General features: G+C 47.2%; 1 protein-coding gene across 7 annotated transcripts in view; it reads right to left on the bottom strand.

Moving 5' to 3' along the window:
• LOC143211683 (lachesin) overlaps positions 1–27,998 on the bottom strand; it is an 84,184-nt gene that overhangs the window by 47,153 nt on the left and 9,033 nt on the right. For 3 of the 7 annotated variants that reach the window (XR_013009501.1, XM_076429551.1, XM_076429553.1), the window contains exons 2-3: positions 19,615–19,992; positions 1,391–1,584 (exon numbers count right to left, since the gene is read on the bottom strand). Coding sequence is in view for 6 of the 7 variants with exons in the window: in XM_076429551.1 (XP_076285666.1) it covers positions 1,391–1,584; positions 19,615–19,747 (327 nt within the window). In the remaining variant the exon portion in view is untranslated. Of the gene's footprint in view, positions 1–1,390; positions 1,585–19,614; positions 19,993–20,191; positions 21,047–27,998 lie in introns of those variants that run through there. The other 4 variants (XM_076429552.1, XM_076429557.1, XM_076429555.1 and 1 more) reach the window with 3 other exon arrangements.

Below are 27,998 nucleotides of genomic sequence, written 5' to 3'. Positions count from 1 at the left end.
CCCACGGATAAAAGGAAAAACGTTTCCGACCTCGAAACATCCCCGAAGACCGACCCTACAAGTATTACGTGCGCGTGATAATAAGTTTGCACAGCCTCTGGGGAACAAGAATCGCCCTAAACCCAGCAACATAATACATTAACGAAAACTTTCTTGAATAATTTCGTGTTTTCCTCACGGCCACTTTGCTTTATTGCTGGGAAACATTTTTATTCACTATTCTTTCGGGACAATTAAAACCGGCACAACACATTTTTTCAAGATAGAAGAGGCCATTCTTCTTGTGAATAATGGTAGCTGCGAGGAAAAATCATACAGGTAGACCCTATTGTATTTGTCTAATCATAAATCATTTCCATTCTGCGCTTCCTGCATCTCTCTTCCACTCGTCAGACTCTAGACCACGTCTATTCCACTTGTCTGACTCTAGCCCATCCCTATTCTACTTTCCCGGTTGTAAATTGTCCCTGTATCATTTGTTTATTCTTTGTATTTATTTTGTCTAACCACAGGCTGCGCTTATTCTATTTGACCGAAACTGAATAGTTCTTTTCGTCTGACCATACATCGACCTACATCACTCGCGTAGCAAGAAAGCGATCCTATATCACTCGTCTGATCTTAGCCTGTCCCATTCTACTTGTTTTCTTATGAATCTCCATACTCCCCTTGTTCCCAAGTCGTCCAGATTCTTGGTTATAAATTATTCATCGTCTCCTTGTCAGATTACAGGCCGTCTACAATTTCCTTTATCTGCTCGAAGGTAATCTCTGCTCTACTTGTCTGACCATAGACCACACCTCTTCCACTTGCTTCACATTACGCCGCGTCTATTCTACTTGTCTGACCAGGAGTCTTGAATAATTCCATGCTCTACTAAATCGCTCTCCTTTGCCACATAAATATCTCATTTCTCGGTCTCGTTATTAGAATCATCCCCCAATTTTAAATGCAACAGCCCTCTCGAAATATTCCGTTTTATATTCTGTTTCACTCAACTTCTAATTTCAATAATCGTAAAGACGTGACCAGTAGAGGTTACTCTGTTATTAGCAGTCCGATCGAATATATAATTCTACACAATCAAATTTCCATTCATCAAATCTTATCAAAGGTATTGATGTAAAAACATACTTTAACGACAATTTTCAAATTTCTGTGACAAATGTCCATCGATCCAAAGGTGTATTGGGTTGGCAAATAAGTTCGTTCGGTTTTTGTGATTTATTCCAATGTAAAAAACCGAACGAACTTACTTGCCAACCCAATAGATTCACCCCTAGGACGGATGACCCTTTTATATGACCCTTTTATACACCCCGCACAAACTGTTCGCGTACTCGAGAAATAAGGCCGTTCTTCTTATAAATAATAATAGTTGAAAAATTACCATGCCGTCCCCGAGATTCTGGACCACGCAAGGCAGGAGGGCCGTCGATCCAGACTGAGCGGAGATCGTGGACGAGTTTTCCGTGCGGAAATTCATAGGCAGCGTTGGTGGTAGATCGACGTCGGGGGTGACGGCCTCGTCCAACGAGTTCACGTTCGCGCCGACTATCTCCGCGGTGACCGCCGTCGGATACTCTGAAAAATAGGCATTAAATCATAGCAATCGTTCCCGAGGTCGAACAAGGTTTAAGCCGGCGCGGCAACGGCAGCCTCGTACCACCAGGGGATCCTCGTTAAGAGGCTTTCCCCTGGACTTTACTTAACCCCTTTCCACCCCCATCGCTATCGCCGCGTCAAATATTTATGCGCGTCTCGTACCGAGCGGGCTCCGGAAAATTGCTGCAACGACTGTTCATTTTCTCGCCGCGGTGTTTGCCGCCGCTCGAGAAACAAAGCAAACAGGAAGAAACAACGTCGGGCGTCGTTAACGGCTTCGCCGGCTGACCAACACCCGTAAAACTTCCCGCGAAACCTTCCTCCTCTAACTCCTCGCAATTGTCTCGTGGCACGTGGGTCTCGCAGCGAGACATTAAAGATTAGAAGACTGTAAAAATAATATCGCGGGAAGAACAGTGATTTAAGTTGGCCCTTTACCGCCGAACTTCTGCTATTAGTTCTCCGGAGCTTTATTAAAAATGGAAGGAGGTCAATGAAACTTTTCCCGAAACCCCCGCGAATGAAAGTGTTCAATAGGAATGAAAAATTTTTCACGTCCCGGGGATAATGTAAGGAGTTAATGAAATGAAAACTCCCCCGGTATTTATTATGCATGAATGGACCGTGGGATCCGAATGCGATCTCCGTGAAAACCGGAGCAACCGCAAAATTTCTTTCGTCGGCTGAATGAGCCCGGTAAAAATTTTGAATGTAAACCCACCCTTAGATTTATAAATTCCATAAATGGGTGAAGATGCTCGGTGCATGCACGGCTCTAGCTGAATTTGTTTAGTTATAAAAATCTGTCCATGCGTTTCCGGGGACATGTAATGCGAGCGTTGCTCGCAGGTCCATTGTTTCGCGGACTGGCGTGCCGGAAAGACTAATATTTAGCTTTGAGCCAAGAATGGCGACCCGTATGTGGGTGACATAGTGGTCAAAGCATTAACCAGGCACGGCAGCGGCCCTAAACGGGCTGTAACGCTGTTAATATTCTTGTTTGATCCCGATCGGCGTCCGCAACACGGAAACAATCTATCCAGTGGAACCCTTCCATCAATCTCGGTCCCGTGCCGACAGTTTGTAGTTTTAACGCGGTCTCTATTAGCTCGCCCTCGACCCGCGGATCGAGTATGAATCAAAACAAATGTTGATGAACGACGACACGAGCATGATCCGGGCCCGGCAAGGAAATTCTCGGACGGCTCTTCTCGATGTTCCCGGTAATTTTCGCGTCGGGACAAGATGGATACGCCAGAGCTGTGCTATCGACGTTATAAACAATTCCGACGAGCCTGCGCTCTCGCGAGCAAACACAGTAACGTCTTTCTCTCGTTTTATTTTTCGGCGCCGATTCGATAATCCTGTAAAAACGTTGGAAACTCGAGGAATTCTTTTCACCGGGAAGAGGATCGCGCTTTGAATCCCCGCGACTCCATTTCGTCTTTTATTCGTTCCCGGTTGCTTGAGGTTCCCGAGACCAACGGTGTTTCAATGGGGGGAAAAAAGGATCCGCCTGTGAATTGTGACCCTTCGATCCCTAAAGTACACGAAGAGTGTTCGTCGAACCGCTGTACTTGTCCCTTTTCCTTTTAACTTCGATACAGGAGCGACGGGTGAAATATGTCAGGTCGAGGACGCGATTCAAGTTCAGAGGACTGTGAGGACTCGATGACGCGTGCCCTCTTTTCATCGAGTAAATGATTTCATTGAGCCACCGAACACGCCGAGGGCCGCGTTCGATTAAGACGATGATCGATTCCGCCCGCGGCGATTTATCCAGCTGAAACAAGAATTTCGAGCCGACAGCGATCCACGTAGTTCGAGCGACACAATTTTCGTGGGACACGTGGTCCCGAATATTCGGGACGTGTGATCGATTGGAATTACGTCTGTGCTCTGTCCGGCACTCCCGTAGCTTCTCTGTCTGGGAAATATGGAATTATTTCTCTCAATGGGCGAATTTGCTGCTGATTGGTTTACGGATCACCGTGGAAGCGGCGTGTCCACGCAACCGAGTGCCTCCCCGCGATATTAGTAAAGGGACGGTAAAGTAAAGTTCGTGGTTCCTACAATTTGCCTGTCAGGGCATTACCATGAACACGGCGCACTATGGACCCGTACCTCGCGTAATCCGCAGTTGCCGGAGTTTCCGGATTGTACACTCGGCACGAATAAATTAATTCGACTGTCCCCGGAATGCGTGTTTCGTCACGAACCCGTCGTCCGTTGAGGATGGTATAGTGCGTTTTCTTTGGAAGTACGGTCGTCGAGCAGGGTCCCATAGTTAATCCCACGACAACCTCGAGATAGGACATCGCTTGGCCCATCGCAGAGAAATTTCTTCATAACCCGTATGGGGCCTCGGGATACCATAGGGCCCCTAATTGCGGAGGACTAATTTTTTTTACAAAATTATTCAACTTACAGTAGGACCTTGATTAACCGGCTTGATCGGGAGACAAACAGCCCGGATAAATTACGGCCCCATGGATAATCGAGGCCCGAGGGACATAATTAAAATGTACATCATATTCCAAAGTAAATTTTTTATTTTTGAAAATTTATTTTCAAAGCAAATTAATTTAGTGACGATAATAACACTAGTTTTCTGTTTAATAATTCACAGACGCAGTTATTAGTTTTCTTGAAAATGATCTACACATAGATCGAAACGTCGAAAGTTTAATTTAATTTGCAAAATTGCTTTGATGTAAAATCAGATCGAACCAGTGCGCCGAGTACATCGTTTATTAACAATTATACGATCGATATTAAAAGGACCATTTATAGGCTACTATGTCGAAGACTAAAATTTGTTTTATTTACGTAAAAGACCAAAATTGTTCCCGCTTGGGTCCTCCGCTTGACTTGAACCGCCACTGCCCCCGCGCGAAAGACTCGGGCGTTGCTGCGAGTAGGCATTTCACGACTACCGTGCTGGCGACGAGTATATTAACCGAAAAGATGCGGACGAGAGATTGCGGAGAAACTTTCCGGTGTGTATACATTAATTAGATTGCCTCGCTCGTTGCTCGTCTGGCGCGCACACCAGTTAGTTCCGACCCCATCCCCCTGCGGACCCAACACCCGGTTGTAAATCAAACAAGAGGACTCGCGTGGAAAAGGTGACCGTAGCTGGATCAAAAACTGCTATTTTAATCATTTGCGTTTCGAAGCTGCAGGATTGAAATCACTACAAGTTTCTTCAATTTCTCTCTACACAATTCTTCTATATTCTTCTTGTCTCGCCACCGCGCCGCTATTCTACTTGATCGAACCACCATCCTCTATTTCTTTTTGGCTGACCATACACTGACCTACATCACTCAGCTGAGCATACGGCGGCTCCTCTGTATCTTGTCCGATTACACACGTTCCCTATTCTACTTGCTTGATTACAAGTCAATCAGGCTGTCCCTATTCTACTTGATTGAACCACTGAATTCTTCCATTCCTTCCGGCCCGACCATACACCGACCTACATCACTTGTCTGGAGCTGTATATTACTTGTCTGATCATATACGACCCCAAAATGCTCGTTTACACGCCAATCGAACTGTCCAATTTCTACTCGATCACACGACCAAATTCCAGCATCATGTCTGACCATACGCTGATCTGCGTCACGCAACTGACCATGGACAGTCACTATCCTGCTTGTTTGATTATAAATCTCCATACTATCCCAGCTCGATCCGCAAGTCGCGCAGCTTCTACGGGTTATGCATTATTCATATCGCACTTTGATCATGGACTGTTTACATTCCATTTATCTGGTCGAACGCGTAATTCCTATTCTACTTGTCTGACCCTAGAATAGGTGGACGATATTATTCCTGGCCAACTGCAGGTATTTCCTATCCTATTGGTGCAATCATACGTCGTTTCCATTCCACGTGCTTACTCCGCTCGCTATAAATCATCGTATTGACTCCACACCACTTTCCTACCACCTGTCTGACTTTAGCCTAACTTATTCCACTAGCCAGCAGATAAGTCACAGCCCTATTCTTCCCGTCTGACCATAAATAGGCATTCCGAATTCCACTTGTGCGACCATAGGCCATTACGATTCAACTAGTTTGACCACAAGTCGTCCACGTTCTACTTGTCCGGCTCCAGGCCGTTGCCATTCTACCTGGCTGTCTACAGACTACCCTACTCCACTTTCGCAGACCGAAAACCATTTCCATTCCACTTATCTGACCGCGGGGTCGTGCCCTCGTCGTTTTTCGCCGGCTACAACGAGCTAGAAACTTCTTTTTTAATACCCGGTGCGTACCTGTTATCGCGGTTTAATGTAAATTAAATCTACGGTACTTCAACATTAGTTCGAGTTTCTGGGTCAGATTTCGAACAGCCCCGGGCGTCGCGGCGCCTTTGTGCTAATACAGTGTAACCCACGCTCTCAGCATTCGCGAAGCTTCTACACCGCGCTCGCACAACAAAATCAACATAATAATAACGAGATATTAAAAAATCCACTGACGAACGGTGCTCGAGAATTCCCAGCAAAAACGATGCACTGCGCCGTCGTTAAGCTCGAAATCAAACTGGGAATGGAATTTTCCGTGACTACGTGACCCAGATTTTTAAGAGGACCACGTATATAACGGTGTGACCCTTTTCCTAGCGGCGAATTAACATTAACAATAAAGTAACGGCGACGGACATGCAGTCAGCGAAAAATCCGCGAATCACGGCGGGCGGTCGACAGACGACGTCGTCCGGTATAATTATGCGTGTCATTTGAATTCCGTCCGGCTGTCGGATTCTCGCGTGCTCGTCCAGGTGGCGAGCGGGCTGATATGCGCATAAAGTCGTTCGCCGGGGCTAAATGTTGAAAAAGTTTCGCCGGACCTCCCGTGGTCAGGTCACCGTTGAAAAAAAGGTGTCTTGAACCGCGCGCGGGAGCACGAGAGAGCAGGAAGTCGCGCCGCATTTCCATGAAAGTTCGCCGCGGCGGCCGCGCGGCGCCTGGTAAAAGTTCAGAAATGGAGGGGGAAAAGAAAGAAAAGCCGAACACCGGAGAGAGGAAAAGAACGATCGTAATAAAATGTTTAACGAATACAGCGAGGAACGGGCATTTCGGTCGCGGGGTCGCGACCGCGGCATTATTCAATGCGGACCATCGAATTTACCGGGCGCGGAATTATTCCGCGAACTTCCGTATCTCCTGCGAACGCTGTCAGGTGTACACACGAACGAAACATCACCGTGGAGAGGGAACGAAGAAGCTAGAGCGGCACGGGTACCGGCAAAAACAAATAGGGAAACTTGTAAACGGTATCCGGGGAAGTTTCATTATTTTCGAACGAGACCGTGCCAAGAATTTCTATTAAAATAATAAGAACTTAAACGAGGCCGGGGCGTTGCTATGAACGTACACTCCCCTTCCCCCCGATGCGCCAGGAAGAGAAAGAGAGATAGAGAGTAATTCGTGGCAAAGTAAAGAATTCCCCTCGGCTCGCAGAAATTTCGTTTCTTCCGTTGATCTTCCTTTTTTCGTCTCTCCTCATTCTCTTCGTCCGACTTTCCTTATCGAACCCGCGTTTTAAACAGCACAGCGGCGGTGAGAGAGGAAGGGACGAAAGAGTCCCGCGAGCTTTCCCGTTCCGCAAATAAAGCTCACGTATGTCGAAGCTGATTTCCATGAGCCGCGGTCGGCAAACATTCGATTGTTCCCGAATCGCTCTCCGGGATCGCGGCTCCGTAAGCCATTCCGCGAATTAAAAGTTTGATGTTCGGCGTGCGCGTAATCGCCGCTCCACGGGGAGCATTGAAATGCTCGAGGGCCGTTGACGTCCTCGCAGGCCCCGGCTCCTCTCCGTTAAATATGTAGCTTGAAATTCAAATTTCCTGGCCGATTTAACTTTTTAACTTGCCACAGCGGGAAGCCTCCGGCGAAATCGTTGATCGTGGTTAATCTCGGTACGCCTGTCTCACATTTTCCACTTGCCCGTGTACCTCGGAACCCGGATTGCCATTTTAATATCCCTCGGCGCTCGAATTAAGCGCTTAAACGCTAACACAATTATTTCTTAATAAATCCTGCGCGATTCTGTCGGCTCGAAATGATTCATCCGCCCCTTCGACTGCTCGACGCTCGATCGCGTTACATTTCTGCCCCAGTTTGTGGTTGTTTGACTGCGTTTGCTTCGATTAGAAATACCTACGTTTTGTTCTAGAAAATACGTTTACCTCTGATGTGTAGCTGCCCGGAAATGCTGGTTTAAAGTCGTTTGACCATGATTCAGTGGCCAGGACGTGAATGGGTCAGTGCTAATTCGATCCATCCGTAGGGACTCTTCAGTGTCTGCTGCTTAAAACAACCTGTTATCATTTGCATGTTCCCGGCAGAGATCTAGAAACTGGTTTGCGGTCGTTTGACCATGTTTGCATAGCCTGGAGTGATCGTACGTCGAATTGCAACACGGTGAAATCATGCAGCTGACGTTCGAGCTAATCCGAGCAGCATCGTGAACAGTTCGAGGAACAAGCTTCTGGTAAAATGAACCGGTCGAGCGTTCGGTCAGTAGTTCGACTAAGGCTTTCCAACCACTTGAGTCCTTTATCCAGATCGATGGCACATCGAAAGGAAATCGATCCACGTTACTTCGTAAGCGCGAGAAGCTATCCGCGAAGAGGACGAGGCAGCTCAGACTCGAAAAATAACGAGCCGGAGGTGTCGTTATTACTGAAAACTTGGAAAATGAGATACTCCCCGGCTTAAGGAACTGCAATATTCCTAAACTCGCCATGCGGTAAGCGTCTTTCGGAGCAATTTAACTACGAACTTTGCCTCAATGCGCGCCAAAGTGGAAATAAAACACCGGCGAGAGCCCGGGCCCGTTTGTTTTACCATAACTTCGGCTCTCGTGCCCGCGCACTCGTCGCTTCCCGTAACTTTCCGCGCCGAATTTATTCCCCATGCTACTTGCGTCGCGCCGTTCCCAAGCGGAAAGGGACAATCGATCTTCGAGAATGTCACACCGTCCTTGGGATCGTGAAATTTCGAGTGGAAATTCGACAATATAAGAATTTACAGTCGGAGGCGGAATTCTGTGGCCAACCTCCGAACGCTAATAATTTTCTTAAAATTGATTTGAGTCGCTTTTAAAGGGTTATACCATGCCTGGATTTTCCTCGGAATTTCGGACCGAGAGGTTCGAGTGGAATAAACTCGGCCTGCTTGATATTAGCTCGCCTCCCATGAAATATCTCCGCGGAGAGGGTCCATACGATGCTTTGACGGCCCCGTTACGAGTCCGTTTCGCCCCTTTTATATTTGCCGCTCCCGATACCTGAACCCCGATGCCATAGAATCGGAACGGTTCCGAAGCGCGACTCGATACTTCCGGCAACGGGAATCGAACTTTTCCTCGGACACTGGGATTATCGATACGGGCTGCAGGGTTTCCCTCGCGCAAGAGTATCGTGTTCGTTCGCCCGGACTGCTGCAATACGAGTTACTTCGGTCGACCGAATGGCCCAAGAACTAATCTGGCTTTGTTCTCCGATAACATTGTTCTAGTAACTGCTCTCTCTCCGTTTATTACGAACCCAGTTTACGACACACGATCGCAACAGTTCAAGGAAATGCTTAACTCCTCCCCTCCACCGCCACTCTTCCCGTCGTTATGATCGATTTCGCTGTCGCAATCGTCGGAACGACTTCGCCGTTAATAATTCGCTATTAACCTCTCAATCGGAGCCTCGCGAATTAACTCGTTGATCGCTCCTGTTGTTGCGCTTCCAGGCTGCTAATTCTCTTCTTGACTCAACCATCCATTCAACCACTTTATCGTGTCGCAGACAGACAACATTTTATTTGATATATGTCCTCCTCAAAGGTTCGAAGAAGAATAAATCGATATCCACGGTTGTTTATAAGAACAATCTCTGTTTGAAGTCGACACTTCCTGACGATTCTCTGAACATTCTAAAGGATCGACTCCGATAACAATAAAGAGAAAAATTCAGCGGTGTTCTTTTGATATGGAAATAAAAATCGAAAGGAAGTCAGAGTTTCCAGGCATTCTTGAAAACTGTCCACAGTTTTGGAACTGTCCATAGTTTGAATATATACGAATAATTCGGTAAAGTTTTATAAAAATCTCTTTCGGGTTTCGAAAAAAAAATCCCAAAGTGCACTCGAACCACAAGCCACTTCGCTGAAAGTAATCTCGGTGGAAAGTTCCAACTTTCACGATGAATAAGTAAAACAGTTCTGCTAATATGAAAGTATAAAAATTCCGGAGCATAGTGCAAACATGTACGAACAACTCGGCAGAGTTTCACTAAAAGATATGACACAGTGGCGTAGAAAAAAAAATTCGCAAGTTACACCGTGCGAACGAGTCAAACTGCGAGAGACAGAGAGAGGGAGAGTTGGCAATAAAATGAAAGCAGTAAGGCAAACGAAGCACGGGCTTTCCCAAAAAGTTCTAAACGCCTGAAGTAATTGTCGAGCACGCGAAATTATCATGCAAAGCTATCATGTTCCGGGGAAACGGTCTCGGGAAGCGTGGAACAATTTCTATTCACGGGTAGCCGGGCCGGCTGAATGAACGTATGAAACGCTGGTAAATATAAATTGTTCTTTGATGCAGCCGGCTTGCCTAGCCGGGGCCGGGTAGAAGCTGCGTTTCCGGCGCGTTTAATAAGTCCCGTGAGTTACGAACACGTGCCGGTGTGCCATTCGTGCCGGGTCTCCGCACAGTGGCTTGCCTCAAGACAGAGTCCGGTGGACGGTCACGAAATTTACTGAACGTGCCGCATTCCGGGGAGTTTCGCACGGGTCCACCTGGCTCTGTGTAAACTATTTTTCGGGCAGAAATTCCGTGGGCAAACAAAACGAGCGGACCGACCGCCGGGCCGCCGGGGTCGCGCCAAGCTGCCTGCACACCGCATGCAACTGCACACAGATCGGCAGCCCGTCCCCTGCGCGCGCGTCTTCTCGCTAAGTATATTTAGCGGACGGACTGATGAACTCCCGTGACGCAGAGCGGTGCGATCTTCTCTTCCTTTTTCGCCCATCTTCCTTGCTGCTCGTGTAACGCTAAAAGCTGTATTCAACCGTGTTCCCTTCTGGTTTACTTTGCTCCTCTCTTCTTTTTTTCTCTCGCCGTTCTCGCTTTCCCTTTTCGCCTCTCTCTCTCTCCTCGTTCTCTCACCTCTCTCTTCCTTTTTCTTAACGAGCCCGTCACGCTTTTTGCCAGCACGCGACCCGATAAATTGCATAGCACCGTGCCAGAGGTAGACAAGAAGGATACAGGGACAGGAAGGGGAACAGGATAAATTATAAACGCATCTTCCCGGTTATTGAATTCGTGCTTGATGTTTTGTTAGACCCGCTTTCCATGGAAATCGCCGGGCGCGACGCGGAAGCGCGCCTCCGCCGACCTACGCGGTTTAAGCGGCCCCGTCTGAAATTTGCATGAGTGATACATTTCCCTATGCTGCGAAATTGAACAAGTGACTCCGCAGGCGTCGCCCCGCTCCAGATAGATTAAATTCGGTTACATCGATGTTTGGGGACAGGCCGGTAAATCCCGGCGAAATCAACTAGTTGACGGAACCGAGCCGAGCCGGCTCGATAGCGCTCTCGCATAACTAAGCAATTTGCCGCGAGTCACCTTTGGAATTAAACGCGCACGCGTTCCTGGAACTTTCGCCGAGCCTGGAAACACCTTAGCGCGCCTTTAATTAACGGAACACCGCCGCTTCTAGTCTTGGAACCGGCGGAATAACGTCTCGGCGAGAAGTTCCTCGCACAATGCAAGTTTAGACGAGGATCCGAATGATTCTGCTGATTTCGGCTCGGTTCCGATGTTGTGGCTCGTAATTTCTTCGGGACTAACTCAGACCTGGTCCTTATCTTGTGCTGTACTCGATTTAGGTTTGAACTTATCTCTCTAACTTAACCCCCTGCCGTATTTTAACGAGGCAGACTCGCGATGATGATTTTAACAGGGTCTAACAAATATGAAGGTTGTGCCTTTCTTTTTAGATGAAATAAAATATAAATGGTCAAAAATTGACTTTCATTTTCCCTCGAGAAAACGAAATTACATTCCGAGCGGCCTAATAGAATCAGTTCGTGCCCGATTTACATAGATGCCGCAAAACTGTACTGCACGGCGGAGTGGAAAAAATTATATAATTGATCAACAAAGCTATATTCTTTGAAATTTAACCATTCAACTTTGAAATCATGCAGTCATCTAACGTTTCCACCATCTCCGAATGAAATATGTTTGAAAATAACTCCGGCAGCGTCTGTTAAGTAAATCCAGGAGTTTTGTTAGAGCTAACGGGTTCGAGTTTACTTTGTAGAACCGCTGGGGGTCCGGGACGAGTTGAGTCGCGTCACTAAAAAGGCTAATATAAAATTGATTACGTGGGAGTGGAAGAGGGTGAGGGATTCGACGAATTCGATTCAACCGTCTCCTGAAAGATTCGCAACAACGTGGGCTAGACGTGCCCAATAAATTCTTACAAATCTCTGCACGGAGAGGGAGAGGCCGATAGAGAGGGAGATTCGGCCGAGATCCGATTGCCGGACCAAGTCTTTTGTTTGCGGAACGACTACTCTAACGAATTGAGCTATCCAGGTCGCCCGATGGTTTCTTTGCCTCCGTAAGCCTGATTTTCGAAATGGCTGCCGACTATAAAATAGTGCTTAAATCCGCGCGGTCCTTGTGAGCGCATAATCTAAAAGGGATTTCATTCGCACGTACCTCGGGCACCGATCGGTTCGACACTCAATAAACTCGGGCTTTGGCTTCGAGCCGCGGCATCGGCTCTCGGGAAAAACAGAATTTTGACTCGGTGACCCATACGGAGGACCTCATGGGAACTTAACCTACTTTCGATACCTCCACACACAATTCTTCATCCCTTCGACCACGTCAGATTCTGCAGCAAAATATTTTATACAGAATTTGATTGTCCTTCGAGTGCCTCGATTCTCTGCACCACACGTGTTCCATCTTCTCTGTCAGCACGATGTATCCATGACGTTTTCGATAATTTTCAACATACACACACCGATATTTAGTATTTTAATAGAAAGTGTCTGTCGGTGTCTCCACCCATTTACATTTTTTTACATACCCAAGCCCCGTGTAAAACGGAACGTCGCTTGGCGCATTAAAATTTTCAATGAGTTAGAAATAATACAAAAAGGTGGATGAAGCTTTTAACTACATTTCAAAGACCTTGGGGACCCCTGAATGCATGAAAGCCCGCGCGCAGCGTGCTTATAAGCTTACAGCTTGGAAATGATTGGTATTCCGAATAAAATTCCATGGTACGTAATGGATACAACGAAACAATGATTTCCACGTATACACTGCTAACCAGACGGTGTACGTGTGCATGTGTGTATGTTCTGCTTCCGAGCACGATCAGTACTCAATCTACTTAATGCGTCCGCTTGTTGCACCAAACATCCTACTTCATTGATCTGGCGATGTCTCCTCTATACGTAAGCACGGGAATGAAACCTTTTAAACAGAAATACTATTTCGGAGAGAGTATCGATTACACGGACCATTTTGTCCATTAGAATTCCCGCCGGAATCTTCCTTTTAAATGAATTTCGACCTTTCTCACACGAGCGCTCCCAAAGCCGCATTCAACCGTTCGAATAAAAATTTTCCTCGTGTACCAAATAGGGTCATCCTTTGTGTTGGATTATCAATCAGATACCAGCACAACGAACATATTGTTCGCTGTCGAGAATTAATCGACGATCAGTCGGAACTAAAATTTCGTATAGTAAAGAGCTTCCTCCCGCACCGTGAACTAAAGAATAGTTTTATTCTAACCAGTTAACTGCGTTATTGCGATGCATTAACAACAATTTTTTTAAGAATGAATTGTTCATTTTTTACCCAATAATAATGTAGTCATTATCTGATCAAAGAATAGTATCCGACCCGAGCTTTAGACCACGTTTTAGGACGTTAACTGATTCACATCCGAATCGAAACGTTAAAATGCCCTACAACATAGCTAAATAGTGTAGAATTTCACAGTTAAGGGGTTAAAAGTACCAGTGCGCATGTATTAAACCCCATTTCCAGTATTCCCTTTCAACCTCCTCCGTTGTCCTTATTCCGCTCCTCTACATCGTGATACAAAACAAGCGTGCCGCGCGAATTTGCTCTCGTCTCGCTAAATCGCTTAGTTGCTCGTGTTGTTGTGTCGTTGTCTGCCGTAAGAATGGATCGAGGAAATTAACGAGGAAACGGGGCCGCGTATCCAGCCCGTTAAGCCTGTCTCGGGAGCAAATCAATGCGTAAGATAAGCAGAAGTAACACCTGGCGTGGGGGCGTCGGAGCCACGGCAGAGTTATGCGGAACGAGATTTCCACGGGTGCACTCGAAACACGAGCCACGCCGGTGCTTTATTACCGCGCTTAAATGTTATATTGTAGACTCATACGGGCGCAGTTTGTTACCGGAGTGTCCATGCACACGATGCCGTGCAGTCGTCTAACACCCGAAATATTTACCGTTGCGCATCGGCCAGTGCATTAAACTGCAAACATGATTTATGCACGGGCACACGTGGCAAAATTTTATTTACGCGGCACGGCCGTTTCGTTTGCATTGCAAAGAGCCATCCCTCGTCCCACCTCTCCCGGCACGCATTGCCATTATTAGTTGCGAGCAAGTAAAACTCGGAGGGGTGAGACGATTGAACACGCGTTGTGTACAGCTAATTCGTAACGACCTGTGTGGGCCCTTGTAATGCATCGTTAATACACGGTGCAACGAGCACCCGGTCTCTTTAAAATAAATTCGAAACGAACGCGGTGAATGCGCAAGTAAGGCAGCCGGAAATTTGCCGGTGGTATAATAAAAATAATTATTAATTACGCTTATCATATTCTCAGCGCCCGCTAGTTGCGATTACGCTGCGGATCCGCGCACATTTATGGCCTATAAACATTGCCAGAATTTAATACCATAGGTAACACCATCACCGCCGCTATTGATAATTAAACCGCAGGTTCTTAAGCATTTATAGGTTATAACAACGTTCGGGAACCGATAAAATTCAAGGTTTTTATCCTATACGATTTGTTTAAACAATAAGAGATTGTCGAAATATTTCGTCGAGTATAGTGAGGCCGATAGTGTTCCGGGAAATTGAGTACCAATGGCGTTCCATACGGTTCAGATAATGTGTCTGACCATGGCGGACCTTTTCTACTTACTTCAACCCTCTTGCACAGTTCGAGCGAATTCACCTAAAAGTGAGCCTCTATTTTTAAACCCACCATGGTTCTCGGTTATTTTATACATTCCAGACAATATCGCAAAAGAGAATAGATCTATGAATAAGAATTTTTCTAAGTTTCGTTGAATATTTAGTTCCGAAAAAGATATCTCAATTAATTTAATGCAACGGAATATAAGTCACGGGTGAGCTGCGTTCCTTAATTAAATGTCGACACTGTTCCATACTAATTAAGAAAATATACAACAATATACAGCAGTACTATTTGCAGTTCTAAGTGAAAACGTAGACGCTTTTGAGGCAGATTCGCCGGAAAATGGGAGCTCGGCACGAAAGCGTTCGCTTCTATATATTTTCGCCTCGGTTTTCCAAGAGATCTGTGCTTCGTGCCACGATTTCGTGAACACCCTGTATAGGGTGCGGTCGTAATGATGGTGTAGCTTTACCGAGCGAACTTGAGGTTTGTGGGAGGAGCTAATGAGAATTCGTGAGACTCGGTGTGCATAGGAGGTCTTCGACTGCTAGCCTGCCAATTATGTTGCGTTTATACGAACATTCTGCCTCACCGACTAAGCTGCAAATCTTTATGCAAATTTTCGTTCCCGTAGACATACTTAGAGCACGAGAAATTGAATTGAATGTAATCCTGTTTGCAGACAACGGTCCGGAAATAAACTAAAGATGAACTCCCAACCGGATTCAACCGTTTTACGCTTGAACCGCGAACTTAACTGCTCCGTAATCTCTCCTGGTCTAATTGTTCAACTTCTTTTTCTCTCACTGCTTTTACAATAAAATACACCATAACAGGATGGAACTTGACCCTCGTTTTTGTTGCCCAAAACAAGTTTAAAAGCTCATGTGTCGATTTCTAAGCGGTCGTAATAAAGAGGAAAAGTTTTTCACAAGTGTCTCTTTAAACGTTTTCCGGGATCGCGTTACACGGGAGTCTGCTGTATGCACAATTTTCGCTTTCTTCGCGATCCGAAAGTGTGGTGCTCGATCGATACGGCTACACAAGCCGGGAGAACGGTCCCCCGTGCATGAAATAAGCTAAACATTTAAAATCCTACCGAGTCTATTCGGAGCTGTTCGTCGATATACACGGGGCTGGAGCTTTCGTTTTAAATGTTCGAAAGCTGTCCGGCTGTTAACACGATTTTCTATACGCTTAACGTGTCTCGGAAGAATATAGAAAAGCCTGTTACCCCGTTGCCTTTTCAAAGTTATCGGGTCGTGAAATAAGATCGGCCGGGTATCGCGGAGAGCCGTTTGAAGCGGGAAGTGTGTCTCGTTATGAAAAGTGTCTACTCGTGTTCGACAGGGTGCCGCAGCCATTCATAATGCGTCCCGTTAAAGTATGGCACTCGAAATTATCGAGTTTCAGGTGCAATTTCGGCGCGGTGGAACGGTAATTCGATGGCAATAATGGTCGGGCGTCAAGAGTCCCCTGTTAATCGACATCGAGCCGGCTATTTTGCAGTCCATCGCAAATATTATAATCGCGTGGGCGGCCGTGGACCATTCCGCGCAAGATATATATTTGCTCTCGTAATTTACAACCGAGGCGAGAGAGAGAGGGGAGGGACGACCGGTTTAATTGCAGATTAACGGGGGGGGAGCCGCGGAGGGTGAAACACGCTGGGGGAAATTCGCGAGCCGTTTCCTTTTTTCGATTTGCATGGCAAACGAGCCGCACTTTGTAATACTTGAAAGGCGGATGAACGAATTGCCAGGCAAAATTACAGAGCGCGAAACAGGGACGAGCGGCTGGATTAAAATTACGGTTAACAATCGCGCGTCAAAGAGTCGGCGTCGCGCGTAAAGTGCAAAAAGTTTCGAATATCTTGCGGCCGCGTTGTCGGCGACGCCGCGCGTAATTAACCGGCGTACGTTTTTCGAGCTACGATAAATCGTAAAATCGACGCTATCGGGAATGAATTGCCCCGTTCTTTTTAACATTTCCCGGCCGGCTAATTGGACTGCGCCCGGTTGTAAAGATTTTTTGACGTCAGCGGGAGTTATCCTCGCGCGAGAGAAGGACCTTAATGTTCGCTGGGCCGTGAAAAATTGTACAGCCCCCCCGGTATTAAAGGAGAACAAGGGGGGGACGGTGTTAATGAAATACCGGCGGAAAGAGGGAGGCTAAAGATCGAAAAGGTGGGAAACTGCTTGAAGCAAGTAACGGAGACGAAACTCGGCGGACCGCATTAGCACGTTAAATGGGTACATTAAGAACTTTATAGTTAATTCAGACTGTTTCGGCGTCGTTATTGCTTCCGGTAAATTTCATCGTAGTCGGGGTGCTCTCTCTTTCTCTCACTCTCTCTCTCTCTCGCGAAGATGATCGATAATGCACGGTAAGCACCGTCGCCGCGTGAAGACAGTCCCCGTCCATGAACTTTTACAAAGCCGCGTCTATTATTCAACGGTTTCAAGAGCCCCCGGTTAAAGTTGCATCCGATTGATAAAGCGATTTATTACGGGCGTCGACGTCGCCTAACTTACCCCCCGGGGTGGGGGGAGGCAGTGGGCTATCTCCCTTCCTCTCTGACCAGACTGGCCATCCCCTAAGCTGATAACTTCTACAACATCGCCGACGATCAAGAAATTAATATTCATCCGGGGAGCGAAGTGAACAGCTATTCCTCCGAATGGAAAGTCATCCAATTTGAGAAACTTTTGCCCCGGTAAAAGGAAACGACAATGAAAAGGAACTGGCTTTAAGGAGACGCCGAGCTAATAAAACTGTTTCCTATCGATTTTTGAGCTAGCTCTCGCGCAGCCCGCTTCCACGGAAATTTTCTACCGTAAGCATTATGGATTGTATGGGCCGATCGGAATACAAAGAGAACCTTTCTTTTCGAAGTCCGTTGAAAGAACACTTTGTGAAAGCAACAAAAGGTTATTTCACCATACAGCCTCTCCCCATAGGAAAATTACCCGACGCTAATAGCCATTGCCATGTGGAAAAGTTACCTCTGGATATCGCGCACTGTTTACCGGACTCGGCCGCGGACTTCATTAATGCAACTTTCACGACTGGAAATAGTCGGACACAAAGATCACTATTTGCGTTCGAAGTTGAAGTTTATCTTCTCCGAGCTTACGGAGTTAGGTCCGTGGCAAATCTGCGCTAGGTTTAGACTGAATTACATGCGAATCAGGTCCGCGTTGCATGTAAACTAGGTTTTAACGTCCGGTTAAACCGAAACTACGTCCGTCGCGGATCCCAGTTAGATCCGGGCTAGATTCGGGCTCAAACAAGCCGTGTAAGCGTTCGATTAGCTTTGAAATAAATCTGAGAAGATTTACGCTCGGCTGGAGACAAATTAGAACTGGACTAAGCCGAAGTTGCCGTTCGGTTCGAGTTGCGTCGATCAGACTTAGATTTAGATTAGATCTGAGCTAATTTTGGATCGTATCGGGTCTCGGTTGAATCTCAATTAGATTCAACCTCAGCAAAAACATGGTTCACGTTAGATCAGATTCGCGAAGATTAATAAATTCAGTTTCCAGGTAACGTTTGCACTGGCAATGAGAGTTAGGACCAGATGCATTTGAGTTGAACTCTGGGATTATGCAGGGGCGAGGTTAGAGGCTCTAAAGGAAATCGATCAAGTAAATAAATTAAATTTCTAAAGGAGCCTCTCTCTTTTCAGAGGTACGCGCGCGCCAAGACGCATCGAAGGGACATCAAGCGAGCATCTATTCGTAGAATATCGATGAGTCCCGTAGTACGTCCGTTCCGCGAGACTCCCACCGGATTACTGCGCCTTAAACTCTTTACGGCTGATTGAAGTCGAAGCGACGATATCATTAAGCGACGGCCGGGTCAGTAAAAGCGGATCCTGGAGCCTCGGTGTCCTGGAACGCCGCCTATAAAACTGATCCCGAGACGTTCGACCCTTAACGACAGCCTATAGACGCGTTACGTTCGACAAAGCGACGATTACGATGCCTCTATCTATCTCTCTTTCTTTCGAATGAATCCCCCGAATCCGCCTGCGGCACTCCGCGTTTCATTCGACTATAGGAGTCGAACGCAAACAAAACTGTTTCCCGTCGTTCGACGCTCGCACTGAACGCACAGAAGCAATGAAAGGGTTTCCTCGCTCTCCAATGCTCCGATTAATAGGAAATTCTTCGGGAATTTTCTTGAAGAATGAAATATTTCATCGTTCAAAAAATACGAACAACTTGATCCTCGTTTGTACACGATAATCTGCTGATTATATCCGGCAAGTTTCAAGCGATTTGATTGATTGGTTTTTCAGGTACCGCGTTCGCCAGGTCGACGAACACCGTGCGCCGAGTGCTGTTTCAGAGTGTACAACAAATAATTCCGATTAATCAGCTATTCCGGGTCCGCAAGGACGAACGCAAGGGTCCCGAACAATATTACAACAATCAGCCTTTGTCGCGAGTTTCGTGTTCGCCAGATCAGGAAAAGCTGATTTATGACGAACGCGGGGCTTCGAGTACTGTTTTAGAGTGTATTGCAAATAATTCCAGGTCTACAAAGAGCAAGACAATGGTCCTTAGCAAGCAACCACGTGATGGATCGTGTTGTAATAGACCAGTCAGCCTTTAGGATGAGTTTTTCGTATGTACGAACGCCGGTAAATCATCTGGGTTCGCGTGGAACGCTTCGGAGGTAGATTTCGAAGGAGGTTACATTGTACGAATATGCAAAAGAGAGGATGATTTTCGCGGGTCGTCTAGGTCTGTGAGCGATCGTTTGTACTCACCGGTTCGCACCAGCACGTTCAGCAGGATTGATAGGACGAGGGTGGTGACCCGGTACCCGTGTATTATGATCATCAGCCACCTCGATACGCTGAATCCCGCGTCGTGCCATAGACCGGTGCCCTCGTGTACCATATTTTTCTGGCTCGCCCTTTCTCGGCCACCTTGCCTCCTCCGATTGCCTGCTCGTCGCCCGGCCTCATTCACCGTCGTTCTCGAGCTCGAACGCAGCAGCCCAGGCTGGGAACCGGCTCGCCCTGGGTTTTATCGGCGATTGAAAAGCGTCCTCGAACCAACGGGCGCGAGGGAAACCCCCGCCACAGTTCCCGACAACTTTCTTCTTACGTGCTGGCGAACTCGCTCTGTAAAATGTACTTTCGCTGAAAAACAAAACGAAGAACCACCAGTGGTATCGAGACGGAGAGCGACAGAGAGAAAGATGAAAAGGGGATAGAGAGAGAGAAAGAGAGAGAGAGAAATGTATAGAACAGAGACAGAGCTAGAGGTATCGGGAAGAAGGAATGGCTAAAAAAAGGCGCAGTGAAACAAAGCATCGAAACACGTAAATCTTTTCTCTACCCGTTCCGTGTATCGTTGCGTGGTATTGTTGCCGACCCTGCCTGGTCAGATTGATTAGTGTACCGCCGGTTAGAGGAAAAGTTTCTAGTTGCCTTGGTAACCACGGCAGAGCTAAAAGATCCTCGCTCGCTCGCGCTGCGCCGCGGCAACTTAGCGGAATCAATCCGGCCAGCAGATATTGCACGAGTTTATGGAGTTTCCGTCGGTGAGAAGACGAGACCGAGTGAGAAAGCGAGGGAGAGAGACGGATTCTTCAGTCTCGGGGAAACGGTAACTATCGTTAACGACGAATGGAAAGTTGCACGCCTCCGACGGACAACGGTAACGCCGAGACAGAACACGTCGTCGCAGCGTGACGCCACCCCCGCGAGGGGAAACCCAGTTTCCTGCGTCTTATCGAGATCGAGAAGAAGGTATAGGTCACCGAACGCTCTCTCTTCAGCTCTGGCAAGTTGCTCTCGGTGGCTCGAGTCGCTATTGTTCCACTGGCTATAGATTACGGACCCGTTCTCAGGAACGCTTCGAGACACGCTCCGCACAGTTTCCTGTGTGCCCCTCGAAACCGTCGCGTCTTCGTTGCCGGTGCCACCTCCGGATGCGTCGCCTGCTACCAACGAACTCGAAGATACACGTGTCGAAACGCTCGACGGACTTCGGTGTTTCGCGATATTGTTCAAGTTCCGACGCTACTACCGCCGCCGCTGCTGCTTGCGGCGGCGAGCCTCTCAACGATATCCTTTCGCAGTAAAGTTAATGGCGTGCCTCCGGCGAGAGGACTTTCTTGCTGCACCGGCGGCTGTCTCCTCCTCATTCAACGCTCGTTCGCAGCCCCAGCATCTCCCCGTCTCACGTACCCTGCACGTTATCAGAAATACAAGACGCTCTAGGCCATTGAAACGGAACGGTTCTCTTTCTCGAGTGGCTTGAAAGCGTTCCGCGTTGCCCGCCGGTCCAACAGCCAACGGCTACTTCCCGTCGGAAGAGCTCTGATTTTCTTTTCCGCCCGCGAAACACCGCCGAACAGAGAAAGAACGAGACACCGTGGAACAAAAGACAGGAAACATCGGCGAGAGGAGACTTTTACCCCGCACGGTAACCGCGTTCGATGCTTTCAGAACCACCCCGCTTAATTTCTACCGTTAATATTATCTTTGGACCGGCCCGTCGTCCATTCCGGATACTAACGTAACAACGTTCTCGACCGCTACCGCCTGCATTAACAGAGATAACGATTACAAGACTATTCTTCGTCCGCGGGAAGATTCCACACGTTCCGACATGTGGACCACAGTCACACTCGATAGGCTCGGTTGTCTTCTTCGTCGAGCGAAACACTTGTAAAGCTGGGTTTACGCTCGGGCATACCTAGTGGCGTCGCGAATTAGACTATACCAGGGTTTCCCCAAACTTTTTCTCTGATGGAGCTCTTTAAGGGTCTTTAAATTTTATGTATTTATAGGAAAATTGAGAAGATGAAATTCAAAATTGTTGGAAAATTTTCAACATTGAAGATGTCAATATATGATTTCTCCTCTCTTGAATTCAATAAGGAAAGAATTAACGTCCAATTTGGCGATTTTTATTTTGCATAGAGATCCGCAGACTAGCAATGACACATAATCAATAAATCTTAGAGAAATTCATAGGTAAAATTATTATAGTCAAAATGTAGAACAGAGCTTTGTTATTAATATTTTTTCGCGGAGCACAGTTTTGGAATCCCTGGATTATACTATAGCTTAGTGACATCACCCAGGTTCTCAGTAGAGTATTTTTCCCACTATTCTGCCTGCCGTTTTCTGGGGGTCTTTTCCTAACGGACGAAAAACACATGAAGAGGCTAGCATCACCTAGCTCCTGTTTAATTGGAGATAGTGTCAACGGCTCTGAAGAGGGGGCCCAGGCTACCGGAGAGCGTAGAAGTCCTCTGTGTCTCTAGCTGCGTTCCAGGATATCACCGTCCCGATGCAGGCCGACACGCGAAACACGACGATCGTTAGATGACACGGCTAATATTCCGCCTCGCAGCGGACCCTTGTCTCGTCTACTTTTACCCGGCTGCCTCGTTTACGAATGCCTCGACTTGCCTTGCGTTAACGCGTTATATCCGAGCTATCCTCTCTCTCTCTCTCTTTACGTCCTCCTGTGATTTCATCCCGTCTCTGTTTTCACCGAGGAAGATCATAACGCGCGAGCTTTAGTTCGCAAACCCGAGAAGATCCAACGAAGGATCTGCGGGAGATGGCCGCGTTTGCGGCCGACTCTGCAAGTTTGCGGAATGTCGCGACGACCGCGGTCGCAGTGTACCGTCTTCGGCCCTGTTGCACAGTGGTCTGAACTAACTGCAGTTCCGGTGCAGCGGAAATTGGAAAACGGGGCGTTCTTGATCACCTCGTGATCGTGGTCTCCTTTCTGCCAGAGGAATTTTAATAATTGTACTGAAATCGTATTACAAATATTTGATTGAATGTCTATTACATTGAGATGCGGCGTTGAACCAAACAGACAAACATTGACTCCGATCTCTTCATCCCTTGTTGTGAACGACCATAAAATTCAATACGACTTTTTCGACCAGCAGAATGCCCTCATAAAAATGATTTTTGATCTACGTTTATTTTACACGATTCAATCTTATTGCTCCTGTTTCTTTATAAAACTAAACAGCAATTTAATAATTGTACTGAAATCCTATTACAAATATTTGATTCAATGTCTATTACATTGAGATGCGGTGGTGCACCAAACAGACAAACATTCACTCCGATCTTCATCTCTTTTTGTCAACGACCATAAAGTCCAGCACTACTTTTCCGACCAGCAGAATGCCCTCATCCCACATACGTCGAGCTAAAAATGATTTCGCTCATCCAGAGTCGCAAGTTGAACGTCTGTTCGTCGTGTAGCGCGCCTCGGGCGAGCTTCCTGTTCTCAGCTGGTCCTGCCGGAACATCCAGCTGCGTACACACACGTCGCCTTGGAAGGATCGTCGCGGTTAACCCGCTCCTTTGAGGTATTTGAGCCGTCCCCGCAGGTCGGTATCCTGCGGGATAGGAGGGATGGACGTAGGCGAACGCAGACTGCTTCAAGGATTACGGACATCTCGGTTGCTCGAGGGCTCGGTCTCTTGCTCCTGGTCCAGCCGAGAAATTCGAGGAAAGTGGATACAGCTTGCACATAACCAGCCTGCTTGCTCCTCCAATAACCAGCCGCGACAAGACCGTTCCGCGAAATTCTAACGGGTAAGCTCCTTTTTGTTCAAATCCAGTCGAAATCACGGAGGGCCTCCGGCCGAGTTGGATGACGAGGAGGATGAAACGAAACGAGGCGGTTTAAGGGACGGGGAAAACCGGAGACAGAGACCCGGGTTTCTTTTTCTCTATCAGCCTAATGAAGTTCTGCCAGGAGGATCCAACAAGCGAGCTCCCTTTTGCGTTTCCCGAATACCGTCCGTCATACGGAAGATTACAGTACCGAGCCGGAATTAATTCGCCGTGTAAAACCTTGCGGGACCGATGAACTGCCTTCTGAAGGGATATTACGGGTTTAATGAAGGGTAAGTACCCTGCCCGGGGCGATTACCGTTGCGTACAACGACTCCGCGCTTTGCTTTTTACTAATCTCCTTTCGCTCCATTCGAAAACTCGAGTTTCGTCGAAAAATGAACTTTCTAATATAATAAATATATGTTTGCATTGCCTCCTAAATATCTATCTACCTCGAAAATAAAGAAATTAATGAAGTATTATATAATAAATATTGTAATCGTAACGAACACTTAAGGTTGGACAATGTAAAATGTCAAAGATAAAGGTTCGACGGAGAATCTGGGTGTAACTGTTCTTTCGCTTGATAAACAAACATTATAGTATAATAATACGTAGTAACTTTGTAAACACCGTACGGAGCTCGAACGCATACTGAGCTCCTTCGGTGCGAAGCGGGCCAGTGAAGTGGGGAGCGCTGTCGCGCGGAGTGGGGATCGCTGAACGCAATCACGTACTGCCAAGCATCGCGCGACGAGTTGTAACGGTTTAATTTAATAATTTATATCTCCTAAACGCATAGGCTTTTAAAAATTTTTTTTTAAATATTGCATTGTCATCTAGTTCTGAGCTATGTTTAAAATTTCAAGTCTCTACCTCATCGGAAAGTTAGCTTAAAATCAATTGCAAAATTTGTACCAAACAGACAGACAAGAAAGCGAGCTAATAAAAACGTGATAAAATGATCTGGCTTGAAAAAAGTACCTGGATTTTCAAATTAAAATGATATAAAATTGCATGGCACTGTCTGCGAAATTCTGAAGGCACATGTCCACTTGAGAGTGAAACTGCACCCTGCGGTTCGGAGACGTTCGGAAAGCGACGATTTCCCAGGTCGCCCTCAGGTGTATAATGAAATGACTATGGTGCAGCTGCCTTTGCAGATCGATACCGTTTGCAGTCTGCGAGTATCGCCGGAGTCGATAGTAGCGGAGTGAAGTGGAGAAAGAATGGCCCAAAAGGACTGAACGTTTGATTTGATTACTTTGTGTGAACGATATCAAATGCTCGGAGACGCTTGACGTGTCGTTTGTAGAAATGTCCTGTATGTTTGCTGCGACGAGTGCATTGCTTCACCCGGGAACTTCTCTTTCCGAGTAGATGGTATACTCTCAGGTGGTTCACGTGACAGTGGAGCTTTCCAAAGTCGTTCTCAAATTGACAGGCGACACAAAAATACGAGCTGGACTCGACATTGACTTTTGCACCGATAGTTACTTCAGCTGGAATGATTTTCATGCAAAATAATATGTGAACCTCTTCCTGAGCGGGCCAGTGGGAGGGGCAACGCGCCGCTAGCCAATCAAACAACCACGCACCATCTCCGCCGCTCGATAACCACTCGCGTTCGGGGCTGCGTTAGCAGGGTACTGGTCAAGCAGATCCCTCTATCTTCCGTTACCATCGCTGGTTCGGTTGCGAGACCGATTGCCACGTGGGAGTAGTTGTCAATGCTCCAAGCGGGATTCAATTGGAAAAACGGTCTCGTACCAGGGGATAATAAACCGTAAATTTCCGGGGGAGAGCGAAATAATTCGTGCGAGTCGGTGCGAAAATCTCGATCACCGGGGAATTAGAAGCTCCCATAGTTGGACAAACGGTGTAAACAATGGGTCGCTCGCGGATGAAAAGGGCGTCTCTTAGCGAGCGCGTGCGTTTCCCCGTCGGTGGTTTTCAGCGCTGAAGCCTCCCGGGAATTGCAGTGTGGCTGGTTGATTGAGATACAAGGGACGGTGACGAGCGAGGCTGATTTTTCCCCGCCGGCGACGATTCATCGCGAAGAACTCTTCGGCAGGAGTGGCACGCGAAAATTTCCACTTTGTACGCGGCGGCGTCGGTTCAAGCTGAGGCTGAAGCGGAGGCCGAGGCTGTGTCGGCGAAGGAAAAGCGACAGAGGAGGCATTTATTAAAAGATCATCACTTATCAGAGGATCCTCGAGCGGCGAACGAATCGTTGCGCCAGCGAGCGGACGGATGAAAGTGTACGCTTTCTGAAAAGCGACTTTTCCTCGGCCACGAGTGGCTCTCCTTCTATCTTTACCACGCGGAGCGTTAAGCTGCCGGAAGACGGCGCGAAATTTAACGAGCGACTGAGGCCGCGAGACCGCGCCGAGCGTACCGGAGCCGAGCAGAGTCGAGCGGAGCCGAGCCGGCCCCGTGGCAATAAAAAAGATGAGGAAAAACGAGGCTGAGGCAAACGGGATATAAACGATGATGTGCCGCAGCCCTGGAAACGCCCGGAACGACCAAACCCGACGGAAATATTAACGATAAGCTGGAAACGGAATGGATACCGGATACGCGGCAGGAATCCCGAGTTATTGGCAAGCACACCAACCACGAAGAGTACAGCACAACCTATCCGACCAATCCGCTGTTCCACGCGTGTTGATTTTATTAATACACTATTCCGGCAATAAACAGCGTGTCCCCCCTGTAATGGAAGTCGGTACATACGATCAATCAATTCGATGTAAATGTTATCCCGTCGAACAGCCCGAATTACAATCCGTGATCCGTCTGCGATGCGTGCCCACGGTCGCTTCAACAGTTTCACGGAAATTATTGTCGCTCGAATTCTCCGCAAACTGGTTCTAACCTATCGTACAAATGGCGATCCGAGTATTTCAGTCTTATGGCATACCGCGTGCTCCGCTTGCGGATCTACGTTTATTTTATACGATTCAATTGAAATGTTCGATACCGAATATGTCTCTTCGATCTTATTGCTCCTGTTTCTTTTGTAAATCTAGACAGCGATTCAGAAGTCTCCTCTCGAGAGGATACATGAAAAGATTGCTGGCAATTGTGATACTCGTGGGATATAAAATTTTTCTTTCGGAGAATCTTTAGCATTCGATTCAAGCATAGATGAAACGATTTTATTAGAATTTGATGCTGGAAATTTTTATAAGCCGTAAACGCGTGAAGATCCGAGTCTACTAATTAATTATACATAGAGACCAGGCTCTCTGAATATTTTTATAGCGTTACACGCAATCATGGAAAAGTTATCTAGAGCTGGTAGCCGTCTAGTTTCCCTTCGTTCCGAGCTTGCGGAATCGCCGAACTCCGCAATTACACAGCTCAAAAATTCGAGGTGGATCAAAAAGTTTTCCGGACCGCGCGAAATTGTTGGTGAGCCGGTGAAAAATTAACATTATCCAGCGTTAGCTGCGAGAAAAGTTATGTTTGTTGAAAATTTCAAAGCCGAAACCGGGAAATCCCGTGAGCGGTGGGTTGGGGGCTGCATCGGTGGCTTGTTCCGCATAACAAACCAACTCAAACATCGTTCGCTGCAGTACAAAGTGTAACTACTTAAGAACAGCGCTGTGTACACTAATCGTCACCGTCAGAGATGGGTAACAGTCCTTCATCGCGGGAAGACAACCAGAACTGTGTGTCTCCATTCGAATCCGCGGCTCTTTCAACGTGAAGTTGCAAATTTCGTGGGACGAAACTCGCGAAAACTTCGATTAGTCAAGAACTGGCGCACAATACGCGAGCTTGTGATTGCGTTTAATATAGTGACAATATAATTCTACCATTTTTCACCATTTCAATATTATCTTTATCGCAGAGCGACGGCAAAGCCACAACAGCTGTCGAAGAAGCAAATTGTTCGTTGATGAAAATTCCGTGAAAATTTGTGTCGCGGTAATTCCGTGCAAATGCAATAACAATTAAGCACTTTTGTGCAGAGAGCGGACTATTCGCGAGCGGCGGGACAGAATCGCGTGTCGCTTGAATCCAAATCGCGAAGTCACGGGTACCACGGGTTGTCACGCATCGACGGGAAATATGGTAGATTAAGGATTTAAGATCAAGAGCGGAGGATGAAGGGTGGCCCGACTTTATGAATACTAATTGGCATCCAGGAGAGGACACTCGCCGGCCGGAATTTATCGGGTTTATCGGATGTGAACCCGACGACCCCTGTTCGTATCCCAGCTAGTCGGGGATCATTGAAAAGGAGCATCATTCCCGTCGAGAGACCGAGGATTCGATGGAGGGACCACGAAAAACTTAATACGGCAAGAAGGGAGTCCGCATTATGTAAAAGAAGCTCTCGAGGAGTCGTTTCCTGAATAATGGAGATCCTCCAGCCCCGTTGTGCGTCCTTCTTCTCGCGTAAACACGTATCGTTCGGAACGCGAACAGGACGGGAACGGTTTGGCCTGGATTTGGCATCCGTACTTGGTAATTAAGTTCGCCAGACTGGTGTACAGGCTTCTCTAACCAACCCCGCACATTTCCCGCGC

This window comes from Lasioglossum baleicum, chromosome 8, assembly GCF_051020765.1.
Source record: "Lasioglossum baleicum chromosome 8, iyLasBale1, whole genome shotgun sequence".
Taxonomy (NCBI): domain Eukaryota; kingdom Metazoa; phylum Arthropoda; class Insecta; order Hymenoptera; family Halictidae; genus Lasioglossum; species Lasioglossum baleicum.
This window is presented reverse-complemented; position numbering and strand designations above follow the sequence as displayed.